The sequence below is a fragment of the Podarcis gaigeae genome, assembly GCF_964106915.1.
Source record: "Podarcis gaigeae genome assembly, chromosome: 7".
Lineage (NCBI taxonomy): Eukaryota > Metazoa > Chordata > Lepidosauria > Squamata > Lacertidae > Podarcis > Podarcis gaigeae.
In genome coordinates this window covers 7,890,903-7,918,608 of record NC_139683.1, presented here as the reverse complement: position 1 = coordinate 7,918,608, position 27,706 = coordinate 7,890,903, and the positions used below count along the sequence as shown (strand labels likewise).

The following is a 27,706-nucleotide window of genomic DNA, read 5'->3' as shown; positions in this document are numbered from 1 at the left end:
ATATTTAAGTTTGGACTTCTTCTAGACTGCAGTTCATGCAGCTCATTTCTGCTTTCCTTATGGGATCACACACACCAAAGAAAAAGAAAATGTTAGACTACAGCTCCTACCATTCCTGAACAACCGGAATGGGGCTGAGGGGAATTGCTGTCCAACAACATCTGCACACCCACAGGCTTCCCAGCCCCCTACCTCAGAGGTTAGCAGTGTGCACAAGCATATATGTGCACTGATTAAGTCACTGTGGAAACAGGAATGTTGATGCCATTGCACAATACTTATCAACAATGTTTATTTTTTTGTACTGTTTCATAACGTCCTTTCGAAGAGAGAGAGATGCGGACTGAAAATTGCAGAAAACTATACGTGTATCTATTTCCAAATTGATTTTTGAAACTTTCCCAGTTCATCCTAAAGGCAAGGCATAGAATACTAAGCAGAAGAACAGGATGATGATTGACAGAACAAAAAGAAATGGAGCAAGAGGCATTCACTCAGTCCTAAATTGTTAACTACTTGGTTGCGCATGTAGTTTACAAGTGAGACTTACTCTATCGCCATCTCGACCCTTGCCGGGTAATCCAGGTTCTCCAACACCTCCTGGCTCACCTGTAGGCCCCGGTGCTCCTGGCTTCCCTTCTTTTCCAGGATCTCCCTGCAAAATATTTGACTGTGGGATAACCAGCCTCATATAACCAACATGCTTAAGTATAATTAATGCACAAAGGGGTTAAAATCACAGAGTAAGCTGTCCTGCCAGGCTTAGCTCACCTTGGGAAGGGACTAGGCAATCAAGCCTTTGTTCTGCTTTCAGTCTACCTGAGAAGCTCAGCATGTAAAGAAATCTCAGCTGGTTGCTCCAAGCTCAGACCGCATGGCTTTCACTAGCCTTTCTTGAGTTCCTTTACCAATAATATAGGAACTTTCACCGCTTTGGAATGAAACTAAGTTTTACTGTCTGTGCAGCATTTTCTAAATGCTGTATGGAATAACACATGAATCTGGCATTTGAAGAATTTGTGAGTAAACCAAACATTTGGTCTTTTTCTATACAAGAGAAAGAGAGATGCTTTAGACAGGCATATTTTCAAGAAAGCAGTTTTGTACCTTTTCTCCTTTGGGGCCATCATTTCCAGGTCGGCCAGGATCTCCAGGTACACCCTGTAGAGAAAAATAAAATGAATCAGTTAACCTTCTGTGGTAGGAAGATATATGGGAAATCACTGAGAGAATTCATGTAGTATGATATTGTTTTAACTATATGGTGTGAATGCGATCTTGCTTTCTCTCATTTCTTGCATTTTTATCATTTTAAATTTGGTTCTACCTAAGTTAGATTTTTTTTTAAAGTCCTCATAAAATTCCTTACCAATTTAATATGAATTTCTCCTAATACACATCTTTTTGCAAAGCAATTACCCCTAATAGACCACATATTATATGCTATCTTCAGTAATATATAGGGAAGTTTTTAATGTTTGATGTCTTACTGTGTTTAAATTTGTTGAAAGCCGCCCAGAGTGGCTGGGGTAACCAAGTCAGATGGGCAGCATATAAATATATTTTATTTTATTTTACTTTTATATTTTCAACATTTTGACTGAGTATGCACATTCTTATACACATTACTTGGCTGGAGTATTGCAAAATCTGAAGAAATGCAGATTTTGAAGGATGGCTGTGTTTCGGTTCACACATTGTTTCCTCTATTGCAGGGGGTTGGACTACATGACCCCTGGGTTCCCTTCCAACTCCACAATTCTATGATTCTATGAACTGAATCTTCCCCTCTTCCCTAATCACGATCCAAATCACCTTGCTATTCAGGATATACCCAGAGCTGATGGTTATGCCTAATACATACCACATTTCCAGGCAAGCCTCGTGGCCCTGGGGGGCCTGCAGGTCCTGGAGCACCCTTTAGAAATAAGAAAAAGAAATGTTTATAATCCAAATTTGGTATAAAATGAGTCCTATTGCCAGGTTTAATATAAAGTGCACTTGCTATTTGAAATGAATTTTCTACAGATAGAGAATGCATTGAAAACACACTGAAAATGTAGACTGGGATAAAAATTGTTCATCTTAAATGAGGGAGAGCCTTTCGGATCAGCTCTAGTCTGGGGGGGGGGGGACATAGAGGGAAAGCATTTGCCATTACAGTCGTTGCTTTGTTGTTGAACATGTTGGTACTCAGACATTTTGCCTCAAGAACGCCACAAACCCAGAAGTTAGCGTTCCGGTTTGTGAATGTTTTCTGGAAGCTGAACGTCTGACATGGTTTCTGCAGCTTCCAATTGAGTGCAGGAAGCTCCTGTAGCCAATCACAATCTGTGCCTTGGTTTTTGAACTTTTTTGGGAGTTGAACGGAATGGATTATGTTCCACAACCAAGGTACGACTGTATAGAAAGAAACAATTCAAAGAAACAATGGCATACAAGTTCAAAACATTATAGCCACCAGACACTTCCAAAGTGTCTGCTATAAACTAAAAATAATCACATTTCTATTTAGCCCCCCACCCCAGCAAATGCCAAACAATGTACCTTAAAACACAACTGCAAAGAGAACAGTGTTAAAACAATGGCCAGAGAAACATTCAACCAAATGACTTTCTAAAACAGGCATGCTTTAATAAAAACAAAAACCATAGTGTCAGGCCATGCTGCATCTCACCACGCAAAGCATTCCATGGGATAGGGGCCACCACATAGAAGACCCTGCTTCAAGCAGTATCCCGGCATACTTCATTAAGGCCGAGGAAGGCTTTATACATTGAATGGAGCATGAAAGAAGGAATATATGGAAGAAAGAAGTCCTTAAGGTACCCAGATTCCAAGCCATTTAGATATCATGTGCAATAGCACACTGCTTCAGCCTGAGAGAAAGTCGACTTGATGAGATTTCACCATGTCAAAATGATACGAATTGGCCCATCATCTAATCCATGGGTAGGCAAACTAAGGCCCGGGGGCTGAATCTGGCCCAATCACCTTCTAAATCCGGCCCGTGGAGGGTCTGGGAATCAGCGTATTTTTACATGAGTAGAATGTGTCCTTTTATTTAAAATGCATCTCTGGGTTATTTGTGGGGCATAGAAATTTGTTCATTTTTCTTCTTCAAAATATAATCCAGCCCCCAACAAGGTCTGAGGGACAGTAAACCGGCCCCCTGCTGAAAAAGGTTGCTGACCCCTGGTAATCCAGCATACACTTCCCTCTGATAAGCCCTCCTGAAATGAATGGGAGCTGGACCCAGATCCTGCTTATTTCAGTGGGGATTTGGGCAGGACGTCCCCATTAGAATGGGCCCATCAACCTTTCTGCATGGAAACACTTACTTGAACTGCCTGAGAACCGAATTTCATTTGAGTGGGGATGCATGTTTTGAATTTGGAGCAAGGGGACTCCTACTGTTTGGATGACTCAACACCTCCTCTCCCCCAGCAGAGTGTCTCAAGGGAAGTTGCTCATATGTAACAGATGAATTTCTAACGCTCATCCGACTATCTAGGAAAAAGAGTTTCTAAAGCAGAGCAAATACTTACAGTCTCTCCTGGTGCTCCAGGGCCCCCTGGTGCCCCTTCCTGCCCCTTCATACCCTACAGATAAAGAAAACAAGGGTTTAGTCTGATGGGAGAAGGGACCAAATTGCTGGATGTTCGGAGAGCCAGGCAAAACAAAAGCAGCCAGCTCAGAAAGCAGGCGCTAAGACAGCTGCTAAACCTGCTCCCCTAACAAAGGACATACTTTCCATATCCATTCACGGAAAAGATAATAAACCCTGATCATCTAACTGAGCTGCACAAGGCAGCTGATTAAGGTCTCATCATCGGAGCCCGAGAAATAAGTTCCCCCTCTATGGGTGCCATATTCAACAAGGAGCTTTTACTGACTGTCAATAACAGAATTGGCTCACCCAATTCTGTGTCAACCGTGTCTCCCTTCTTCCTTTCTCCATGAATGGGGAAGCTCACCATATCAAAACAAGATAGCTGATTTAAATTCAGCCGCAAGCCAATTGCAAGTGACCAATAACTACCTTGTGGGCTGCAGGTGTGGTGAGAGTTGAAAACAAGTTTCGATATGTGCTACTGAGAGCGTAAATGAGCTGGAAACGCTACCAAACTTTGAGAAAGGAATGGAATTTTTCAGGCCCAAGAAGAAGCACCACAAGATTCAAAGCAGAAAATCAAAGTACTGTACTGTCTTAGACATAGTCCTACAATCTGCTAGAGAGAGATTCCAGCAGCTACAACAAGATACTGCAATTCCCCATTTGGCTTTCTGTGTAATATATATGGTATCAACCCAAAAATCTACAGAAGACATGCTTAAGGCTGCAAGAATTCAAAAAAATCATTGGCGCACAATGGAAGCAAAGATATTGATGCTGAAGATCTGGGCTGTGAACATACAGCAAAGGCATAAAGACTTACAAAATGTGTGTTGCCACAAGTAGTAAAGGTAAAGGGACCCCTGACTGTTAGGTTCAGTTGTGGCCGACTCTGGGGTTGCGGCGCTCATCTCGCTTTATTGGCAGAGGGAGCCGGCGTACAGCTTCCGAGTCATGTGGCCAGCATGACTAAGCAGCTTCTGGCGAACCAGAGCAGTGCACGGAAACGCCGTTTACCTTCCCGCCAGAGCGGTACCTATTTATCTACTTGCACTTTGAGGTGCTTTTGAACTGCTAGGTTGGCAGAAGCTGAGATTGAGCAACAGGAGTTCACCCCGTCATGGGGATTCGAACCGCCGACCTTCTGATCGGCAAGCCCTAGGCTCTGTGGTTTAACCCACAGTGCCACCCGTGTCCCTGCCACAAGGATTACTTCTCTTCATACTAGAACAAAACCCCCCGGATAATGTAGCTAATGTTTTTTATTGCTCTAAGGATGTTCCCCACACTTTCAGTGTCAGTGGCAACAGATGAACACAGTTTGTCAAAGCTCAAACTTATAAAAACTTACATACACTCAACCACCCTGCAAAAGAGACTTTGTTGGCTTGGCAACTGTATCAACTGATTATGCCCAAGCACCAGCACTTGACCTGAAGGAATTGGGGGCAATTGCGAAGGAAATGGCATGCAAAGTGAGATTTTGATGTGCCTGAAATGAAAACTTTCAAGAGGTTTAAGTTTTAACATCAAAATTCACAAGGTTATTCAAAATGATTTGTGTGCTAAAACGTTTTCTGCTGCAGTTGAGAAAGGTTATCAAAAATAGCCGTGTTACTTATCCCTGCATTTTCTTGCAGTTTCAAGTGTTGTGCTTTCTTTCTTTTTAATATAGAAGACACCTGTTTTTGAAAACTGAAATTAGCAAAAAAATAAATAAAAATAAAATGGGGGTGGGCACAACCGGTTAGCCTTGCCGAAAATGCAAAATAGCCTGAAACCGGCACTGCTCTAACCAAAAAAATCGAAAGAAGCAGAATGACGACCTTCACACATGAGCTGCTTTGCTACTTATTAATCAGATCCAGTGTTTCTGGCTTACCGGTGGCCCTGCGGGTCCCTGAAGCCCTGCTTTACCAGGAACGCCACGTTCTCCCTGTTGGAAGGAAAGGAGAAAGGTAAAAAACCATAAATGTTCCTCGTTATATATGTGATTTTTCTCAAGGGAAATTAAGTATCATGTTAGGCCCATGGAAACCAGACAGAGATCAAGCAGTAGCCTCCTCTTTTTTAAATGCCACAAATCAAGTTAGATAAAACGTAAAGGCTTCATTCTTCCCAATTGCCTATAAAAACTCAGTAATTCATTAGGATTCTAACATATCGAGTTGCACACAGGGATGGACTGAGCAGCCTAATTTTGTCCTGGCGCTCGGCTGTAGGTCTGCCCAAAAAGTCCCTGAAATTGCAAACAGTTTGCATGCATTTTTGTAAGCACAGAAGCCCATTTTTTTGTAAAATATGCACAAGGTTTTTCAGTGCATTCAACTGCAAAATATGCACCATGAACACAGATTTTAAGTAAGATACATATTTTTGTGCACAGAGAAACTTGATTACATAATCCAGAAAAGTGCATAATATGTCTGGGACGTGTTCCTGTCTGTGTGCACCTTCAGGAGTGTTTTGGAGGTTTGTTTCGAAAAAAGGAAAGCAAACCAATGCCTCCTCCATCCATAGCGTGAATTAATCAGTCATTTCTTAGCTCAGACTGGGAAGAAGAACATAGAAAAAAAAGAGGAGATAATAGAGGCTAGTTATCAAGGAACAATGAGGGGCAGGAAATAAATAATAATAATAATAAATGGGAGATGGAAAACCTGCCTGTGAAGCTGTCTCTTTCTCCCAACTACCTGATGTTGTATACAGACCTCATGAAGTCTAGAAACTTCATATACAAATTTAAAGTTGATGCGATAAGCAATATGCACCTGCACACATTTTGCAACTTTTAGTAGACATACAGATACACACCTCCCATAATCACAGGAATAATTTCAAATAGACATCTTGCATAATGAGTCAGAAGGAGGGAGGGAGATGCCTACAAAAGTCATATCCTATCAGTTCTTCTGTTCAGGTGACATCTGGGTTTTCCCTCCACTGAACAAACATTTGTAGCATGCCCCACAACAGAAATAGGTCTCTTCACCCTTTCGATGTACTTATAGCAAGCAAAGCGAGAAGATTACAATGTGCTTACGGGTTCACCTCTTTCTCCACGGTCACCTTTTTCACCTGGTAGCCCTTGTTCTCCCTGGGAACAAAAAGTATGAACAAGTTTGTGAGGCCCACATATAGAGAGCGGTGGGTGCCATTCCCTTTGTGCGCAGTGATCCACCTTCCATGTTCAGCACAGCGATGCAACTTTTGTGTGGCAAGTGCTCATGAAAATTCATCTTAGTGCTTTTATTTTCTCCCAATATGCATCTTTTCTTTTTGCAAAGCAACTTCACTGTACAGGTAAAGGGACCCCTGACCATTAAGTCCAGTCGCAGATGACTCTAGCGTTGCACGCTCATCTCACTTTCAGGCTGAGGGAGCCGGCGTTTGTCCGCAGACAGCTTCCGGGACATGTGGCCAGCATGACTAAGCCACTTCTGGTGAAACCAGAACAGTGCATGGAAACGCCGTTTACCTTCCCGCTGCAGCATTACCTATTTATCTACTTGCACTCTGACATGCTTTCGAACTGCTAGGTGGGCAGGAGCAGGGACTGAGCAACGGGAGCTCACCCCATCGTGGGGATTCGAACCGCCAACCTTCTGATCAGCAAGCCCTAGGCTCTGTGGTTTAGACAGAGTCCAATTGCACTGTAATGCAGTATAATTTTATGTTTTTTATTTATTTCTGCTTCTGTCCCATGCAACCTTTAACATAATATGTGTATTCTTGGACATGGTACTTGGTTGGAGGTCTAAATTGCAAAATTCAGATAAGTTCAAATTCTGAGCAATTGCTTTGTTTTGGTTCTCGTATTGTTTCAGAGCTGCAACTGAAGCAAGTTTGTATTTAAATGTCAAATGAATTGAATCTTTCTCCCATCGCTAGCCATAGTTCAGTTGTAATCACATCTCTGCTTCGCATTCAGAAGGTTCCCAGTTCCAACCCTGTTATCTATAGGCAGGAAGGGAATGTCTGTGGTCTGAAGATCTGGAGGACCAATGGTCTGACTCAGAACAGGGCAGTTTTCTATATTCCTATGCTGATTAATAGGACTGAAGCTTAAGGCAGATATGAGCATTAGATTTGAAGAGCATCAGTTCTGCATGAAAACTCTCTGCTGCCTCCTAGTGGATGAAAGAAAGATGACAGTGCAGTACAAGCGACTATGATAATGAACTTCTCTCCTCAGTTTACTGATTCAAATTGCTCATTTGGGAAAATATTAATAAAGTCATTTCAAGCTTGCAACCCCATCTTAAACAACCAAATTGCTCCAAGTGCAACGCTGAGGGTTAATTAAATTAAAGGGAAGGGTATTATTTAATAACTGCAAATGCAAGCCACTGTCGCCATAGAAACGCAGGCTGCCAATTAATCTCCGGAAGCTTGTTTGATATTCTCTCCTTTTAGTTGTTTGATTGCACAGTTTGATCTGTGTTTTCAGGTGGGTTGAAAAGAGCTGCGGAAAAGACACAGCTTCAGTTTGCTAAAAAAGAAACAAAGAACCAAACACCGGAAATAAGCAGGCTTGCCAGGCGCAGTACGAGGCCAAACCTTCCTGCCATACACTGCATAGAAACCTTTGCGAACCTGGTTCCCTCTGGCTGTTTGAGTGCAACAACAGAAGTATAGCGTCCAGATCAATGAAAGTAATAGAAAAATTCTTTAAAATGAAGGTAGAGGGGGGATGCGGGTGGCACTGTGGATTAAACCATAGAGCCTAGGACTTGCCGATCAGAAGGTCGGCAGTTCGAATCCCCGTGACGGGGTGAGCTCCCATTGCTCGGTCCCTGCTCCTGCCAACCTAGCAGTTTGATAGCACATCAAAGTCAAGTAGATAAATAGGTACCACTCTGGTGGAACGGTAAACGGCATTTCCATGCGCTGCTCTGGTTCGCCAGAAGCGGCTTAGTCATGCTGGCCACATGACTGTATGCTGGCTCCCTCGGCCAATAAAGCGAGATGAGCACCGCAACCCCAGAGTCAGCCATGACTGGACCCAATGGGCAGGGGCCCCTTTACCTTTATTCTGCAATGGTCAGACCACACATAGAATTTTGGGCACCACAATTTAAGAAGGATGTTGACAAGCTGGAATGTGTGCAGAGGAGGGCGACCAGATGACCAAGGGTCATCAAGGGGCGGGTAGTGAGGGATCTGGCCTGTGTGGAAGTCTTGGCCTGGTAAGGTAAAGGTAAAGGACTCCTGGACGGTTAAGTCCAATCAAAGGCGACAATGTAGTGGCCGAGAGAGCCACCATTTGTCCACAGACAGCTTTCTGGGTCATGTGGCTAGCATGACTAAAGCACCTCTAGTACAACAGAACACCGTGACGGAAACCGTAGTGCACGGAAACACCATTTACCTTCCCGCCACATTGGTACCTATTTATCTACTTGCACTGGCATGCTTTCAAACTGCTAGATTGGCAGGAGCTGGGACAGAGCAACGAAAGCTCACTCTGTTGTGGGGATTCGAACTGCTCACCTTCCGATTGGCAGGCCCAAAAGGCCCCATGGTTTAGACCACAGAGCCACCCGCGTCCTGGATCATGGCCTGGATTGAGTCCGGAGGGTGGGCAAAGAATTCTATAGAGCCATATTTGCACACTCTGGCCTGAGATTTTTCACCCGCCATCCCTTTTGCAATCTCAACAAAGATCTTCAGCTGCTAACTGCACTGAAAAAGAAAGCTCCGACTGACACCAACTGCAGGTTCTTTTCAGGGGAAATGTGAGCTGTGTCTGTGCAATTTCTGCCAGTACTGTGGCAGGGATGGAAAGAGTTAAATCCCCCTCCTTTCCTGCTGCAGTCCTGGTCCCAACTACCCATCCACCCTTCAGCAGATGCTATTTGCAAGTGGTATTAAACCACATGTTTGATGTTTTGGGTAGCAGCCTGTCCTTAACAGCACAACGGCTTTAATTTATCAGAGTGACAAGGCAGAAGAATCAGGCGTGACACTTACAGGGCGACTGGGATGCGGAGTAAACAGGGAAGTCTAGAAAGAGAACAAAGAAAACAAAATGAGATTTCAATAAAAAGAAAATATATATGTGTGTGTAACAATGCTTACATTTTGATGGTAACAAATGGATAATGATTCGTGATCTCTGCTAACTTTGGAAATCATTCTATGGTTCAAGAAAACAGCACAAAGTAAGGTTTTTGTGCATCAGCATGCACCTTTGATATTACAGTGGTACTTCGGGTTACATACACTTCAGGTTACAGACGCTTCAGGTTAGAGACTCCGCTAAACCAGAAATAATACCTCGGGTTAAGAACTTTGCTTCAGGATGAGAACGGAATTTGTGCTCCGGCGGCGCAGCGGCAGTGGGAGGCCCCATTAGCTAAAGTGGTGCTTCAGGCTAAGAACAGTTTCAGGTTAAGAATGGGCCTCCAGAACAAATTAAGTTCTTAACCCAAGGTACCACTGTACTATTATTTAAAATTCCGTAATCATTAAAACCATCAAAGTGGATTACAACAATTCCTATATACCTTGGTACCTTGGTTTAAGAACAGCCCTGTTTAAGAACGATTCAGTTTACAAACTCTGCAAAACCAGAAGTAGTGTCCCGGTTTGCGAACTTTACCTCGGTCTAAGAACAGAATCTGAATGGTGGAAGGGCACTGGCGGCAGGAGGCCTCATTAGGGAAAGCTCACCTCGGCTTAAGAACGGTTTCGGTTTAAGAACGGACTTCCGGAACGGATTAAGTTCGTAAACCGAGGTACCACTGTATAACAAAAACACATACATTTTTAAAATCGCAGATTACCAACTAATCACCATGGAAATATATATTCTAAATTGCCTGCATATACCTGGTGGAATAGAAAAAAAATCAGCAAGCATTTAAAGGTTGAAACCGGAAGGTGTCTGCTGGCAGAATATTCTACATCAGAAGCTTTGTTCCTTTTTGATGTCAAATGTGCCTCGCCAACTCGGAGGACAACCATCGACAACTCCTGCAGTTATCTCAGTGATCGAGTTGAGATAATAAGCGCTTAGGCAGTCCCTCAGCTTCCGGAGATTGGAGCACAAAAAAACACTGTATGTCTCTTACAAGGTAGCAGTCCCTCTCCAAACTGCCAAAAGTGGCATTAGACTAATTCCTTTTACAGCCCACTTCATTGCCATTGCTGGGCTTTTAAAAAATAAATAAATGCTACTTACTGTCCCTGGTAAGCCTGGGGGACCAACAGGACCGACATCTCCCTAGAAAAGTAAGCAGAGGTTTGGGGTGTAAAAGTAGGAAACTGACACACAGCTCAAAATCCATTCCTGTGGATAAATGTGTGTATGTTTATTCAAAGCCTGCCAAGGGGTCCAATTCATTTTGTTGTCTTTTTAAGCAATTTGTGAAAAGTTCCCATTCTTCTTTAAAGACTCAGTTGTCCTTATCTCGCAGTTTGTATGCCAATTGAGCCAATTCTGCAAAACAAGACTCTTGCCGCTGTTGTAGCATACATAAATAAATTCTTTGTTTTCCTTGGCAGGTCTTGTCCTACAATCCCTAACAGAAATGCTTCGTTGTTGTTTTTTGTTGTTTTTTACAAATGTCATTTTAAACATTTTCTTCAATTCATTATATATCATTTCCCAATTGTTTTAAACTTCTCTACATTCCCACCACATATGATAAAAGGTCCCTTCCATTTCTTTACATTTCCAACATATGTTTGACCCAGTTTTGTACATTTTTGCTATCTGTACTGGTGTTATATACCATCTATACATCCTTTTCATATAGTTTTCTTTCAAAAGAGAACAGTCACACTGACGCACAACTCAAAATCCATTTCTGTGGGATACAACCACTCCAGTCCAGCTCATCAGAGAGGACATTTGTTCAGTTTAGGGCCAAACTAGACATGGTGTTAATCAAATCATTGCATGATTTTGAAAAACAATAGGTAGTGAAAATTGAAGTTTTTTTCCCCCTGGAGCAAAGAGCATGTGCCTCCTCCAGTTTGGATTAGGACCACACTGGGGCCAAGACTGAAAGCTCATGTACCTTCATCTTAAAGAATTCTCCAGCTCCAAGGAGGATCTCAGGGCCCAAACATGGAATATCTTTAAGAAGGCGGAGTAAATGTTTATTTCTGCCCCTTTATTATATTATTCCTGAGCTCAGCTTTGTTTTTGTAATGCTGGGCTAATATCTTATAATTTTACCCAATGCTTTTAAGTCTTTTTTTGTGTGAGGGTGTTGGGTTAATGTCCTTTGAAGACCATATTGGCAAAACCTATTGGTGTTTCACAACTTTATGACTAGTTGCAGGACCTTAGCCAGACCTAGCAGATAGCAATTGGCAACTTGGCTGCAGACAGGATGGACGAAGCAGGAACCAGGAACTTGTAGTTAGGTGTTTATTATATACAGTGGACTGTTTACAGGAACAGAACAGAACATGGATCTTTAGCTAGCTCTTTGATACACGACTCACAACTCCTACAATCAAACTCGTACTGACACACATTCCAGTTAGTAGGCCATTAATCATTATTCCCATGAGAGAGCTTGACCAATCATGGAGCTGTCTCCATGCCTCTGTATCACCAGGCAGACTTACTCCTCCACATTGCCTTGGCTGTCTGCCAAACCCTAAATGACTCTGTGTGAGTTGCTGCATGTATTCAGATTCCCAACAGACCAGACCATCCTAGTGTCCCTATTTTCCAGGGACATCCCTGATTTAGAGAAGCTGTCCCGGTTTCTGATTTGATCCCGGAATGTCCCACTTTTTCTATTAATTCAAGAAATGTTGGAGGGTATGGAAGACTGGACCAATCTTTGGGGTATGTGTTTTGGATAAAACTGATGGATGGAAGGGGGCTGGGGTGTTTCCCATTCTGTTCCACCCCAGCAACTCTATGAAATTGTTCAAAATGTCCCCTGAGTAGCCAGACATTTTAAAATGTTTTTGCTTTAAAGTGTTTTTATTGCATTGGACACCACACTGATGTGTTGTTGTTGTTGTTTTGGGGGGTGTTACATAAGTACATTTATAAATAAATAACTAAATAGTACAAGAATTAACACAAAGAATGCAAACAATGGTTTGAAGACCAGATCCTCCTTATCCCTCTACTGAGCTTACTCAGTTATACTCTAGCAAGTTCCTTCATCCAAGATCTTACCCTTCTCCTTATTGTTGGCCAGCGTCACATTACAAATATTTCATACACATAAAATCCCTCGAATGTTGAAACTCACCTTGTCACCTCTTTCACCTTTGAAACCAGGGAGTCCAGATCTTCCCTTTTCGCCCTGCAAAGGAACAGAAGAAAGTGCAGTTGTTGCTGTTGTTGTTGTTTTTATCGCTATTTTTTATTGTGTTGAGTAGCAAAGACCTTTTCTGTCAGAGTAAACAAAAACAAAAGTCGCTATATATTTGCTACCACAATATAAATGGCCAACTGGTGGCAGTAAATCGAACATTCAGACTTCAATGCAGCACCGGCAGTCAATCGAGAGGAAGAGAGCAAACATTAAAAAGCCACCATCTTCTTGGCTTCTACTGCTGAGAAGCAGCATTCTAGGTTATGGGAGAGAGTAAGAGTAATGGCAGAAATGACTGGCAGAATTCGAGATCAAGGAGAAGAGTAGGTGGAAGAGGATTGGAAGAAGTTTAAAATTTACCAACAAAAACATTGTAAAATTTTTGAATGCTGAGGACATTGAAAATGAAATGAAGGGGTTCTAGTGATTAAGACAAATAAGAATATGAAGGGAGAGATAAGGATAAAATTGAATAATGAATGATCTTGCTAAACTAATTTTTAAAGTAGAATACAAGAAAGGAAGGCGGGTGGAAGTAAGGAAAATAAGGTTTTTGAAGGATATTAACTTGAGAGAGAGTTCTTTTTTATGTTAAATTTCCTTTTTATGTTTTTTCTTTGTTTTTCTGTTTTGTATTTTGATGTTTGTTGTTTATTGTGATTATTTTGATTTTTGTCGTTATGTTAAACTTTTTTGGAAAATTTATTAAAATATTATTTAAAAAAAAGAGAGTAAGGATAGCCCAAATAAATTTAATATGGAGATCTCCTTTTCTGCAAGGTCCAAGCCAGACTAAACACCTCAAAATGGCATAGCTATGAAAGAGTGTTCTTTCGTATGTGGTGGACCTGCAAAAGGGTAAAAGAGTATTGGGAAACAATTCATAATGAATTGAAAAAAATGTTGAAAAGCACTTTTCCAAAAAATAATAATCCCAGAGTGCTTTTTGTTGGGGATAATTCAGATGAAAATTCCCAGGTGTCTAGAAAGGCTATTCCTGTGCCACTACTGCAGCTTGTGTTTCATTAGGCCCCAAATGGAAAAAGAGCGAGGTCCCAGCTAAAGAAGAATGGCAACTTAAACTGATGGAATATGCACAGCTTGTGGACCTAACATATAGAATAAGAGAATAAGAAGAGCATACGTTTAAAGAAGATTGGAAAAATATTTATTGAATATCTGGGGGGGGGGGATTTTGTTCACTTGAAAATGTTGGCAGCATTAAGATATATTCAACAGTGTAAATAAGTTTTTATGGATGTGATAATGGAATACTGAATGGTTGAGTTTATGAAAAATATAAAGGGGTTTATGTTATGCAAAATGAACCATGGAAAGAGAAGAAGGGAAGTCATTGATATTTTATGGTTGTTTAAATGAATATTCTAAATTGTAAAAGAGAAAATGTAATAAAAATCACACACACACACACGACATACCTGATCTCCTTTCTCTCCTCTCTGTCCTGGTAAACCAGGTGAGCCTGGGAGACCAGCTTCACCCTATGATGGATGAAAAAAGAGTGTTGGAACCCAGCTCACGAGAGATTGCTTCTGCTAAACCCCACCTTGCAGGATCTGACATCACTCTATTTTCAGACATCCACATGCTGAGCTTCTGGACAAATTCTATGGGGACTCCAGTTAAAAATGTTGTTGAAATCACTATGGATTGTGTAAAACGGTTTGAAGGGGCCTTTGCTTCAGTAACAGAAACAAATTTCCAGAGGGCACTGTCTCCAATGGTTGCAGCTCTAGAACAAAGTTGCTCTAATCTGGCTTTGTTGTTCCCATGGCTTGGAGGGATTTTTTTCTACTTACCCTCTCTCCCACTAGTCCAGGACGTCCAGGCTCTCCTGTTTCACCCTAGGGGGAAAAGTGAAATCAAATAAACAGGTTTACTGTGGACTACCCAGGGAAGCCAATTTCTCCCATTTCTTAAAATTCCATTTCACTTTTAAACAAAAGCTTGCAGAATGATAAGAACGATGAGTTGTTCTTGGTTCCATTCTTTGTCTCAGAAGAGACCACAACAACAAGAGAGACACTGCAGTAATTTTAAGGCTGCATAATAATAATAATAATAATAATAATAATAATAATAATAATAATAATAATTTGGGATGTCTCAGCCAACTATATGCCAACATAAGTTGCTCATCCCAGGTCAACTTGCTGAGCCAAGGCAAATGTAAGTCCCCCCCCCCAAAAAAAAAATGCCTTTGGGGGTGGGACCAGTGAACAGGGGGGTGTTTCATTCAACCCAACCCTGGAGTTAGTTACTTCTATCTGGATCATGAGAGCAGAGCAGATGATGATAAATGCAGCTGATATCAGCTGCAAGAAATGGTGTGTTTTGTTGTTGTTTACCTTCAAACCAATTTTCCCAGGAAATCCTTCTTCTCCCCTTTCTCCACGTTCTCCCTGTAGACAATGCAAGCAAAAGTCAGCAAAGTAAACGGATGTGTTTGAATAAACATCCATCGTAAGAGCTCACCAACATTGCTATGGAATAAAAATTATTGACTGATGAAAGAACTGGGAGTTCTGTGCCCCCAGTGTTTCTTGTGGGAGTGGGGAAGGTTTATTGGAGTGGGTGGGTAGGAGGAGTCATCCATCACCCATTCCAACAAAAAAATAACGAGTGGTGTAATAAAGAGGTAATCCTATGGCAGGATCCAAAAGAATATGAAGGTCAGGATGCAGCAGAACTATGGTAAAAATGTAAAAGTAAAGGTAAAGGACCCCTGGATGTTTAAATCCAGTCAAAGGCAACCATGAGGGATGTGGTTGGCACTGTGGCCTAAACCACTGAGCCTCTTGGGCTTGCTGATCAGAAGGTTGGCGGTTCGAATCCCTGTGACAGAGTGAGCTCCCGTAACTCTGTCCCAGCTCCTGCCAACCTAGCAGTTTGAAAGCATGCCAGTTCAAGTAGATAAATAGGTACCACTGCGGCAGAAAGGCAAACAGCATTTCCGTGCGCTCTGGTTTCCATCACAGAGTCCCGTTGCACCAGAAGCGGTTTAGTCCTGCTGGCCACATGACCCGGAAAACTGTCTGTGGACTAACGCTGGCTCCCTCGGCCTAAAAAGTGAGATGAACACTGCAACCCTATAGTCACCTTTGACTGGACTTAACCTTCTAGGGGTCCTTTACGTTTACCTTTTAGATCTACGGTTCAGCTGGCTTATTCACAGCTGATTCTCAGTGATGTTAAGCCAAGGACACACCAGAGCAATTTGCTTATCCTGGCTCCGAGATAGGGCAGTTGGTTCAGTTATGGCTACTATAAGTCCCCAAAATGGGTGTTCTGGAGGTGCAAGCAAAATGTAGGCCCCTAAACTGAATCCTGGGACATGGGTAGTGCTGCGGGTTAAACCACTGAGCCTAGGACTTGCCGATCAGAAGGTCGGCGGTTCGAATCCGCGCGATGGGGTGAGCTCCCGTTGCTCAGTCCCTGCTCCTGCCAACCTAGCAGTTCGAAAGCACATCAAAGTGCAAGTAGATAAATAGGCAGGAAGGTAAGTGGCGTTTCTGTGCTCTGCTCTGGTTTGCCAGAAGCAGCTCAGTCATGCTGGCCACATGACCCGGAAGCTGTACACCGGCTCCCTCGGCCAGTAAAACAAGATGAGCGCTACAACCCCAGAGTCGGCCACGACTGGACCCTAATGATTTACATTTAAACTGAATCCTAAGCCCATTCATCTTAGTCATGCGGCCTGGAAATCTAGCAAAGAATGCTATTTTATCTCTTTATTTATTTAATTATATTTATATTCCACCTCTATCTACCAAGGAGCTCAAGGTGGTCTACATGGTTCTCCTCATTTAATCCTCACATCAACCCTCTGAGGTAGGTTAGGCTAAGAGATGGTGGCGTGCCCCAGTGAACTTCATGGTGGAGTGGGAATTTGAACTCTGGTCTCCCAAGGTCATAGTCTAACACTCTAACCATCACACCAGAGGCTTGTTTTCCCTCTGCCAGGGTTAGGCAAAGCAACTTTACACCAGCTTCACTTACTTTTGAGCCAGGCAGCCCAGGTAAGCCATCCAGGCCAGGCTTCCCAGGTAAACCCTAAAAAGAGGGAGGGAACAAAACTTAGATAAATGCAGCATAGCCAGGAGAAACAGGAGTAAATCCACAAATCCAAAATAAAAGAAATGGAGAAATGCAGGTGTTTCTTGTAAGACATGGAAACACCACCATAGACTAGACTAAGGTCACACATTCATGCCATACATTATAAAGCACTCCCTACTCCTTTCAAAGAGCTACAATTGAACATGTTTAGGAGGGTCACATATTGCATCAGTGATGTAGCTTTAACAGAGTAATCTCAGGAAAGACCACTAGATGTCAGCCATGCCAAAGGTACAAGTAAAACAAAGTGTGTGTGTGTGCGCGCGCACACACACACACACATATACAAAGCAAAACTTTCATGAAGGTTTGCATTATATTAAGTTGGTGTAGGAAAGTACACCTAAGAAAATATTCTTTTTGAACCTCACTCTGGCAGTTCAAAAAGCTAGTTTATTCAATGGCATTATCTACTCCATCTAGGGTCTGATTTGGAACCTCACATTTAAAAAAATCCAAGGTTTTCTCTGGTGATTTGAAGGGGAAACAAACCAATTGCTTGTGGTTTTTAAACTTGCAAGAGAATCCCATGAAATTTGATGGTATGCTACACCTTTTTAGGTATACAAAGCCTGCCAAAACAACAAATAGTTACAGGGTTTCCCCTCTCTTTCTTAGGTGCTTTAATAGTTTTGAGTTTTATTTATTTATTTGGTTATTGGAAATAAATTTGAAGGCAATGCCAATAAGCTTCTAAATCTCTTGACAGAACTGGATGAAATTTGCAGGCAGAAGTGAGTTCTAAGGCTATTAGCAAAGGGGGGAAAGTGAGTGGGGGGGGGTTATTTTACCCCTCCCTGAACACACACACAGAAACACACACATTTCTTTCCCTAAACTCAAAAGATACAGCATCCAGAACCAGAATTACAATATATCTAACTCTGAATGCATGCATGTTTTCTAGAACGTATCCTGTAGAAAAACAACAACCCACAAGTACTTACAGATGGTCCAGGCAGTCCATTTCTCCCCATTTCTCCTGGCAGCCCCTAGGACAGTCACAGCAAAAAGAAAGATAAGAATTAGTTGTAGTGCCATCTTTTTTTGCCACCCAGTACCAACCACCCATGCAGAAATAGCTAGCGTAAGTTGTGCTGGGTGGAAAGAATTTTGCATGCGCTGGCAAAAGGTTGGCAAAAGTTTCTGGCTCGCAACTCTGTAACAATAGTGGTAACAAAACGATTCCCTCTGCCACCAAAATTATGGCAATGAAGGAAGCTTGGGGGTAACCAGGGGTGGATTTTTGCAAAGAAGGATTGTCCATATATGGTAATCACAAATTATTTCTGAATCCAGAATTATTGAATTCCAACCATAAATCTTTTGCACCAGGTTCTAATTAGTGGATCTCAAGGTTTTGTGTTTTTTTTTTTTTTGTGGGAGGGGGTAACTAAGCAGGCCCTACAAGACTGAAGCATAGCTGTCAACGTTTCCCTTTTTTAAAGGGAAATTCCCTTATTCTAAATAGGATTCCTTGCAAGAAAAGTGAAAAGTTGACAGCTATGGACTGAAGTCTGTCTACCCCCAACATGTGCATTTTAACATGTGTATCTTATGGGGGTAACACATATTTTAGGGCAGAAGTGCATTAAAAATTGTGCTTTATGTGAAAGTGCAGGTAAAAATGCATATATTTAGGGGGAAAGCATGCAATTTAAATGCAAAGTTTTGGGACTTTGGGAAAAAAACACCTCTGTAGGAATGGACATATAATGAAGATTGAAAAAGGCTGATCTCTCGCTCTTTACCATGACACCCATAATCACACCCAATATCTGCCACTCAAGACAGCTTCATATGAGGGATGCTTTTGAATCTAAAGCAGCAGAAGGATGTCCTTATGAGATCTAATTTTTATGAACGAAAATTTCTTACTGGGGGGCCGGCAATCCCCGGAGGACCAGCGACTCCAGGTGATCCTGGAGGACCCTGTGAGGAAAAAAATATATACATCAAAATCCTTAAGCAGCCATATATCCGGAGGGAAATTCAAGGAATACTGTTTTCAACATCACTACAGCTCTTTGGTAGAAAAAGTCCCACCTCTTTAATTTCTCCCTTGAATGGTTCCTGTTTAAAGGACTTATAGCCATCTAGTAGAGCAAACTCTATCAAGGTATCTTAGATTACAAAAGAGTCAAACACAACATAATACTTTGAAATATACAGGCATAAATATTTGTTCAGTTGGTTTTATATGCCTACACCTTAAAAAATATTGCATTCCATTTTCACCTTGTGTTTTCTAACTTGATTGCGGTAGCGTGCTAGCAACCTAGTCTGTTCATGCTGAATAATTTCCGTAAAACTAACAGGTGATGGAGCAGTGAGTGGCTCAAGGTTTGGGGCACATTCAAACCTTCCCCTTTTGAAATTACACCAAGGGTGGAGGTTCTGCACCCTTGGTCTAAGTGAAAAAGAAGGTTTGAATGTGCCTCAAATCCCAGGTTCTCCACCCCAGAGGACAATTTTTGCACTGGGGGTGTTTGTCAAATCTTGCTTATGAGGTCATTAAAAAGAGGAAGAAGAAACCATGGCCACCTACCAGACAGATGATGGAGGGGGTTGATATCAGCTGAGAGGGAAATGGTGTGCACAGCCCAAACATCAGGATGTAACCTCCACTCACCAGTAAAAGGACTTTTGAAGAGCGCTGCACTGTGATTTGAAGTCCCAATAGTTGGAACTTCAAAGTACAGCATTGCCTGTTGGGTTTGTGAATGTGTGTGTCGAGGGTCTTGACCACCTGCCAAATTTGGCCCTCCAGGGTCTGAATTAGACAGAATAAAATAAAATGGGGACAGGACAAGGAAGGGTGGAATACTAGGAGCTGACTCCGAAGACTGAGAAGATGTGCAAACTATTTTGGGAAAGTATCATTCACACAGACTTGAAAATTGCAAATGTTGCTTTAGAGCATCTTGTCACTAGAGGGGGCAAAGGGACCAGGAATGGAAACAAAACTGAAACAAGCGCACACAGAGAGACACACAATGGAGGAGGGAAAGTTATCCAGTGATGAAAATAGTGTGATAGTTTTGAGTGCTGAAAATATGTGATATGCCTAAGAGGGCTGTAGCTCAGCGGCAGAGCATGCAGAAGATCCCAGGTTCAGTTCCTGGCTTCTCCAAGTAGAGTTGGGAAAGTCTTTTGATGACATTCCAGAGAGTAACTACTAGTCATTGTATACAATACTGAGCTAGATGGTAGAAATTTCTGCCTGAAGCCATGGAAAGGCACTGCCAGTCAATGTAGACCAGGGTTCCCCAAACGTGGGTCGCCAGCTGTTTGTGGACTACAACTCCCATCATCCCTATCTAGCAGGACGACTGGTCAGGGATGATGAGAACTGTAGTCCAAATACAGCTGGAAACCCAAGTTTGGGAAACACTGATGTAGATAATAATGAACTCGATTGGACCAATTGTCTGACTCAGTGTAATACATTTTTACACATCACTTGGGAAGACAGGCGAACTAATGTCAGTGTACTGGAAGAAGTATAGATCCCCAGTGTTGAAGCAATGATTCTTTAGCATCAACTTCATTGGACTAGTCATGTTGTGTGGATGCCTGATTATCGTCTTCCAAAGCAACTGCTCTATTCCGAACTTAAAAATAGAAAGCATAATTCTGGTGGTCAACAAAAGAGTTTTAAAGACTGTCTCAAGGCATTTTTTTTTTTTAAATGTAGTATAAACACCAAGAACTGGGAAAAACTTGCCTGTGAGCGCTCCAATTGGAGAATAGCCTTTACCAAAGGTATCATGGGCTTTGAAGACACTCAAACTCAGGACACAAGGGAGAAACATGCTAAGAGGAAGGCACGCTTGGCAAATCCACACCGTGATCAACTGCCACCCGGAAACCAATGTCCCCACTGTGGAAGGCTGTGTGGATTCAGAATTGGCCTCCACAGTCACTTACAGACTCATTATTAAAACCGTGTTGATGGAAGACAATTTTAATCGGCTACGAGTGATTGCCAAAGAAAGAATACACTTTCTTAAGACCGAAGCACTTGCTAGGAATAGGATGTCAGCATTAGAACTGCCGTGAAATGTGATGAATTTAAAATCTGAAATTGCATTTTGAGGATCCTTGCATGGAGGCAATGAGAACTTAGTTATCTAATAAGGTTTCTGGAAGTTGGGGTTTAGAGACTTCCATGGCAGCTGTAGGAAGCACGGATTCTATTTGCTCATTGACTGTACTGATGGTGTCACCTGTTTCCCCCTAGAGCCGAATGCCCTGTTTGGGATCTGAGGGTGGCGAAGACTTGATGCGTCTTAGAACTACACTTCCCACTGAAAGAAAAAGAAAAACCCAACGAAACTGGGAGGCTCCTGTGTAAGGAGAAACATTCAATGAATTTCAAGGGAAGCCAAAAGAGCTTCAATTAGGGCTGCAATGCATGATTAATACATTGCTGCAGTGATAAATGTAAATCTTTTTTTAATCAGCTAAAAACTTTAGCATTTCCAGTTAATCAGGCAATACTTTAACAATATTTTTTCATCTTATAGTTATTTTTAAAAACTGCTGATGGCATGCCAGTAATATGAGACGCAGGAACATTCACTTTCATGCAGGAGGGGCTAGTAGTCTTATGTAAATTAAATTTGTGCTGATTTAATCAATTTGTTAGAACATAGGGGGGAAGGTCCTTAACCTGAGCCAGACCATTGGTCCAGGCTAGTTCATTATTTCCCCTGAGGATCCAAGGTTTCAGACAGGATCCTCTCGAAGAAGAAGAGTTTGGATTTGATATTCCACTTTATCTTTACCCAAAGGAGTCTCAAAGCGGCTAACAATCTCCTTTCCCTTCCTCCCCCACAACAAACACTCTGTGAGGTGAGTGAGGCTGAGAGACTCCAGAGAAGTGTGATTAGCCCAAGGTCACCCAGCAGCTGCATGTGGAGGAGCGGAGAATCGAACTCAGTTCACCAGATTACGAGTCCACTCCTCTTAACCAGAGCAGCAATTATGCATTTGTTAAGCCAACTGTTGGAAAGACCATAACATTTGCAATTATTTTCACAGAACAATAAGCAATAATTGGAATCTGGAATAAGCCATTATATTTGAATTTTCTGAGCAAACCTTATTGAAACAAATATGCACCGAACAGGGGAAATTCCTGTCCTCTTAGGATGTAAAGTCCCAGATCCTATGTTCCCTGGGTCCCAGCTGTTGTGCTAGTGTAAGGATGGAATTATGAGATCCCGTGCAACAGAGGTGCTAGTGGAAATTTCTTGAGAAACAGCTTGTACAGCAGGAAGTAATAGGACTGCAAAAATATGTTGTGTGCAACCAGCCACAAGAACCATGCTAGCTTTTTGCTGCCTTGCCTTGTGCAAACCATCCCACCAGTGCAAAACTAGTGCACCACTGAACAACTCTAAATTAGGGTGGTATTGAATTCCTCCCTAGCTATTGTGTTTTGCCAGGAAAGCCAATGGGGATTAATATACAATTCATTTCAGTACATCTCGTCTGAGTAGAACTCTGCTGGATATAACCCTGGTTCTAAAGTGATTGTATTTGTTCATAACAGGAGTTGGTTAAGAAAATCGGTCATATAAGATAGTTTCAGCTGTGGGTCTGCATAGGAAGCATGCTAACTGGAAACAGATTAAGGAAAGAAGTTGGATTTTAAGAATTGTCAACACAGGCGAAGAAAGGAATGGTTTCCAAAATAGGTAGGGTTGATAAAATGAACACATATTGTATTAAACAGTCTGCTGACTGTTGTATTAAACAGTAAAGAAACTCTAGATGGAATATGGGGTTATACATTGGAAAAGAGTAGGCAAAGGACAAAGAGAACGACTTGATGGAAAATTATAATAAATAATAGGACAGATGGCACACAATTCCATGGAGGCTCAAGCAAATATGTTAAATTGCACCTGCAGAACGTTGGCACGCTGTAAATGTCAAAAGGCATTTGTGCTACACTTATGGAGGAGTCACCCATTTACACAAAACCTTTGACTAGGAATAATAGAGGGAAAGGAAAAGGAAACAGGACAGGAAGTCCCATTAGGTCCCAAAATAATCTTACAGCGCAACCATACACACCCAGAAGAAAGTCTTACTCACTCAGATGGGGCTTTCCCCCCATTAACCTCTTGACTCTCGCTTTTGACACTTGAGATGTGTATTTTTAGGACACACCTCATTTCTGGGATTGGAAGTTGTTTAAAACTCTTTTAAATATTGTATTTTAGTTGTTGCAACTTGCCGTGGGACCTCAGCTTGGTAGGCTAATATTAATAATAGGAAGAGGAGAAGGAGAGGAAGAAAAAGAACTGAAGACTTCAGAAGCTTACTTCTAAGTAAACATACATAGGACCAGAAGGTAAATCAGCAGCAAACTTCTTTTTTTTAAAGGTCCCTTTAAGCCCCATAAAGCATGTTGGCCTAAAATGCAAATCTTCCTTTACACACACACACACACACACACACAGACACTCAAAAGGGAATTTGAACTGCAGCAACAGTGCTAAGTTCGTGAGGTCCTTGGATGTTTATGCTAATGGGAAACCACGACAAGCACAATAGCTATTGTCTGCTCAAAACTGGCCTTGGACACTAATATAATAGCTGGAAAATTACAGCAAAATGCTAAATACTCGGCCATTACACAGCAACAGCCCAGTGCAGCTGACTCCTTTGCCTTTTTAATCATCTTAAGTGTTTGCTTCATAATACCACAACTGAGCCAAGTCCCAGATTATTAAGCGAGGTGGCCTCATGAGCCGTGGGCCAACATTATTTCAGAAAATAAATAGCTTTCTCTACTAAACAAAAAACAAAACAAGAGTACCCAGAAGTGCCCAGAGGCTATCAGTATGTGGAACATGACTGTATTTCTACATAGCAGTTCCCTCTGGAGAGCTGAGCAAGTTTTCGGCAAAAAGGCAAGGAGCCATTTGTTTAAATTTGTAACTTAATGGAAGGGTAGAAGTTTGTGATTTCTTCACCTCATGCTGAAAAGCTTTTATTTTCATTTTGCTTTCCAGTGCTGTGACCTGAATCAAATCATCATCATATATACATATTTAAACACAAACAACATGCACAATGTTCAAGCATTTTTCTACATCATGAATTGTAAGCTTTCCCCACTCCTTTTGTTTTTTTGTTCTTATTTTGATGAAATCTCCTTTTAGGAAGAAACAGTAAAGAGTCTTGTAGAACCTTGAAGATTATGCTTTTATGGCGGTATAAACTCTTATGGTCCAGAAAGTTCACTTCATCACATTCTCTGGCTTATGAAACCTTTTGGCACCATCTACTTGCTGAAGTACAATCTTCTGGGTGGCTACTCAGAAGTAAGACCCACTGAGTTCAAAACATTGTAGAAGCATAGAATTGTAGAGAGACCCAAATTTTCCTCTGGTCCAACCTCCTGCAGGAATCACAGTTCATGGGCCTTCCTTCCAGTTAAGTACTCTTATGAGTCCAGCCTTCATCTTTAAGCTGCCAGAGGATACTTAGTTGTTGCTATGGCAAAATACTAACATCACCACTAAGTGGGAACTTGTCTTTATGGTGCTTCTACATAATATTACATGGCAGGTACGAGCAAGCTTGAAGAGGAAAGTACATTTGAGAGGCAGCACCAGGTCAAATTGCTTATTAATGGACCTCGGTGATGCTTGTCTTTCCAACCACAAATTTATTTCATTTTCACGTTTAATCCAGAATGTGGCAGCTAGACTGGTGACTGGGAGCAGCCGCCGAGACCATATAACACCGGTCTTGAAAGACCTACACTGGCTCTCAGTATGTTTCCGAGCACAATTCAAAGTGTTGGTGCTGACCTTGAAAACCCTAAACGGCCTCAGTCCAGTATATCTGAAGGAGCATCTCCACCCCTGTCGTTCAGCCCTGAGGTCCAGCGCCGAGGGCCTTCTGGCGGTTCCCTCGCTGCAAGAAGCCAAGTTACAGGGAACCAGGCAGAGGGCCTTCTCAGTAGTGGCACCCGCCCTGTGGAATGCCCTCCCACCAGATGTCAAAGAGAAAAATAACTACCAAACTTTTAGAATACATCTAAAGGCAGCCCTGTTTAGGGAAGCTTTTAATGTTTAATAGGTTATTGTATTTTAGTGTGTTGTTGGAGGCCGCCCAGAGTGTCTGGGGGGACCCAGCCAGATGGGCGGGGTATAAATGATAAAATTATTATTATTATTATTATTATTATTATTATTATTATTATTATTACTACATGGTTTGGCTTCCATTGAAATTTCTTTGAATGTTTTGGGGAAAGGGAGATGTGCATAAATTAGGGTAAGTATGGGGTAGGAAAAGGTCAATATTCCTTTTATACTCCAATGCTGGCCTGGAAGGAGGAAAACAAAGGAGCTTTCCAGTTACCATACCTTGGCTTTGAGTTCTGTGCACTCTGAATTAACAGCAAATTGCAAGCTAGAATGGGTGAATGCTAAATTGAATGCTTTATCAGCATTTTCTGCCCCAATAACTAGTATAGCAAGGCTAGCTATAAGATATATATTATAAATGTAACTCCTGAGAGCATGGGTTTGCTGGCTCTCCTTGAACACTAAATGAAAAGTCAGGTCTTTTGAAAATAAGTGTATAATTTATGCCATTTAGTTACCGGAGGTCCAGGCAATCCATCAACTCCTGGAACACCAACATCACCCTTCTTGCCCTGAAAATGAAACAGAATTTTTAAAAAGTTACTAACAACATCAAAAGATGACACACAAGCCCAGTTCTTGGTTTGATTACTCTGTCTCGGGGGCGGGGGAAGCATGAACTTGTTCCGTCTTCAGTTTCTATGGTACTAAGACATCTTGTGTTCCTGAAGTTCATGAGACAGACAGACAGACAGACAGATACCATAGATAGTATGCCACTCTGACAGAGCCCATTTTCCCCCATGATGGTCCCCGAGGTGATTCACACAAAAATTACACCAACTTCAAAAATGGCAATGTTAAAACGACTACAAAATCGGGCACTGAACACACACATCATCAATAAGACAGAGACAGGCCAAGCAGCTATTTCCATCCTGTTTCAGCCTCGTTGGTGCTCAGTCAAAGGCCATTTCTGTCCAGGTTTTGCAGGACTTGTGAAAAAATGCACCAAAGGTCCACGCACAAAATACTTGTGTTTTAAACTGCAAGCATTTTTAACAGGCAGTCCTCCTAACGCTATGGGACTTCCCGTTCCTTTTCTCATGGACTCTCAAAATCTGCACCGGAGCATTATTTTGAATTTCCATGTTGTGGGCCACAAGGGGGGAAAGGGTAGTGAATTTCTGTCCCATAAGCAAAACAGAAGACTAAGAGGACCCTCTGGAGCAGACTTTGATTGTCACCAGTCTACACCTTCTTCTTGCTGAACCTTTCTCTTTTCATGGAGGACAAGGCTATCAGCAGCTACTATAGCTATGTTCTACTTCCACAGTCAGAGCCGGTATTCTGGGACTTCCAGTTGCTGGGAATCACAGCGGGCAAGATGGCTGTTGAGCTCATTTCCTGCTTGCGGGCTTCCTAAAGGAATGTGGTTGGCCGATGTGAGAACAGGATGATGCTAGCTCATTTGATTAGGGCAGCCTTTCTCAACCTGTGGGTCCCCAGATGTTGTTCAACTACAACTCCCATCACCCCTAGCTAGCAAGGCCAGGGCTCAGGGATGATGGGAGTTGTAGTCCAACAACATCTGGGGACCCACACGTTGAGAACCACTGGGTTTTGGGCATGGTGCTGATAATGCCAAAGTTGCAAGTTCAATTCCCTGTTTGGGACAGCTGCATATTCTTGCATTACAGGGGGTTGAACTCAATGTTCCTCAGGGTCCCTTCCAACTCTATGATTCTATGCTGAGCTAGATGGGCCAATTGGCCTGATTCAGGAGGCTCTTTTTATGTTTTAAATTTCTTAACCTTCTGTGCATTTTTGGGAAGAACAAGAGAATGCCCTGCACAGAACATCTGATTACCCTCGAAAAGCAGGCAGCAACAATAGCTCTCTATCACAAATCCCAATCCTGGGGAGAGCTTAACAAATAATAATAAAGATACATAGATCTGCCAGATTATATAAACGATCTCTTTCTAGAATGCAACTGAAGAGACTCCCCAGGAAAAATTATACCTGTAGATGTAACACAGTACAAAACGATATCCTGCCTGAGAGCAAGATAGACAAAGCTGGCAATTATGTCGTGCTACTCAGAGCTTGTGAATGTACCCTTTGAATAAACCGGAGCCAACCTGACAGTCAGAAATATATGTTGTTTTTGAAACAAATACAATTTACCATTCCTGGCAATTATAGTTTTACTCTTTGTTAAACTCAGACCATCAACCAGACATTTACAGAACGCAAAAGGAGCCTACCGAAATTGAGCTGATGTCCCATCTAGACCAACATCCTGTTCTCACACCGGCCAACCACATACCGAACTACATTGCAAAATTTGGACACGTCTGAATTATGAAGGATAGCTGTTTCCGTACATTCAGTTCAGGAAGTTTGAATCAGGTATGCTAACATCAATAATATGTATGGAAGTGAGAGCTGGACCATAAAGAAGGCTGATTGCTGAAGAATTGATGCTTTTGAATTCTGGTGCTGGAGGAGACTCTTGAGAGTCCCATGGACTG

At 42.0% G+C, this 27,706-nt stretch overlaps 1 protein-coding gene across 1 annotated transcript in view; it reads right to left on the bottom strand.

Moving 5' to 3' along the window:
- COL22A1 (collagen type XXII alpha 1 chain) overlaps window positions 1-27,706 on the bottom strand; it is a 188,010-nt gene that overhangs the window by 43,031 nt on the left and 117,273 nt on the right. The window contains exons 24-39 of the mRNA XM_083748974.1: window positions 25,688-25,741; window positions 18,931-18,984; window positions 18,000-18,044; window positions 16,933-16,986; window positions 15,282-15,335; window positions 14,733-14,777; window positions 14,352-14,414; window positions 12,847-12,900; window positions 10,803-10,844; window positions 9,590-9,622; window positions 6,660-6,713; window positions 5,499-5,552; window positions 3,549-3,602; window positions 1,865-1,918; window positions 1,108-1,161; window positions 551-655 (exon numbers count right to left, since the gene is read on the bottom strand). Of these exons, the coding sequence (XP_083605100.1) occupies window positions 551-655; window positions 1,108-1,161; window positions 1,865-1,918; window positions 3,549-3,602; window positions 5,499-5,552; window positions 6,660-6,713; window positions 9,590-9,622; window positions 10,803-10,844; window positions 12,847-12,900; window positions 14,352-14,414; window positions 14,733-14,777; window positions 15,282-15,335; window positions 16,933-16,986; window positions 18,000-18,044; window positions 18,931-18,984; window positions 25,688-25,741 (873 nt within the window). The remainder of the gene's footprint in view (window positions 1-550; window positions 656-1,107; window positions 1,162-1,864; window positions 1,919-3,548; window positions 3,603-5,498; window positions 5,553-6,659; window positions 6,714-9,589; window positions 9,623-10,802; window positions 10,845-12,846; window positions 12,901-14,351; window positions 14,415-14,732; window positions 14,778-15,281; window positions 15,336-16,932; window positions 16,987-17,999; window positions 18,045-18,930; window positions 18,985-25,687; window positions 25,742-27,706) is intronic.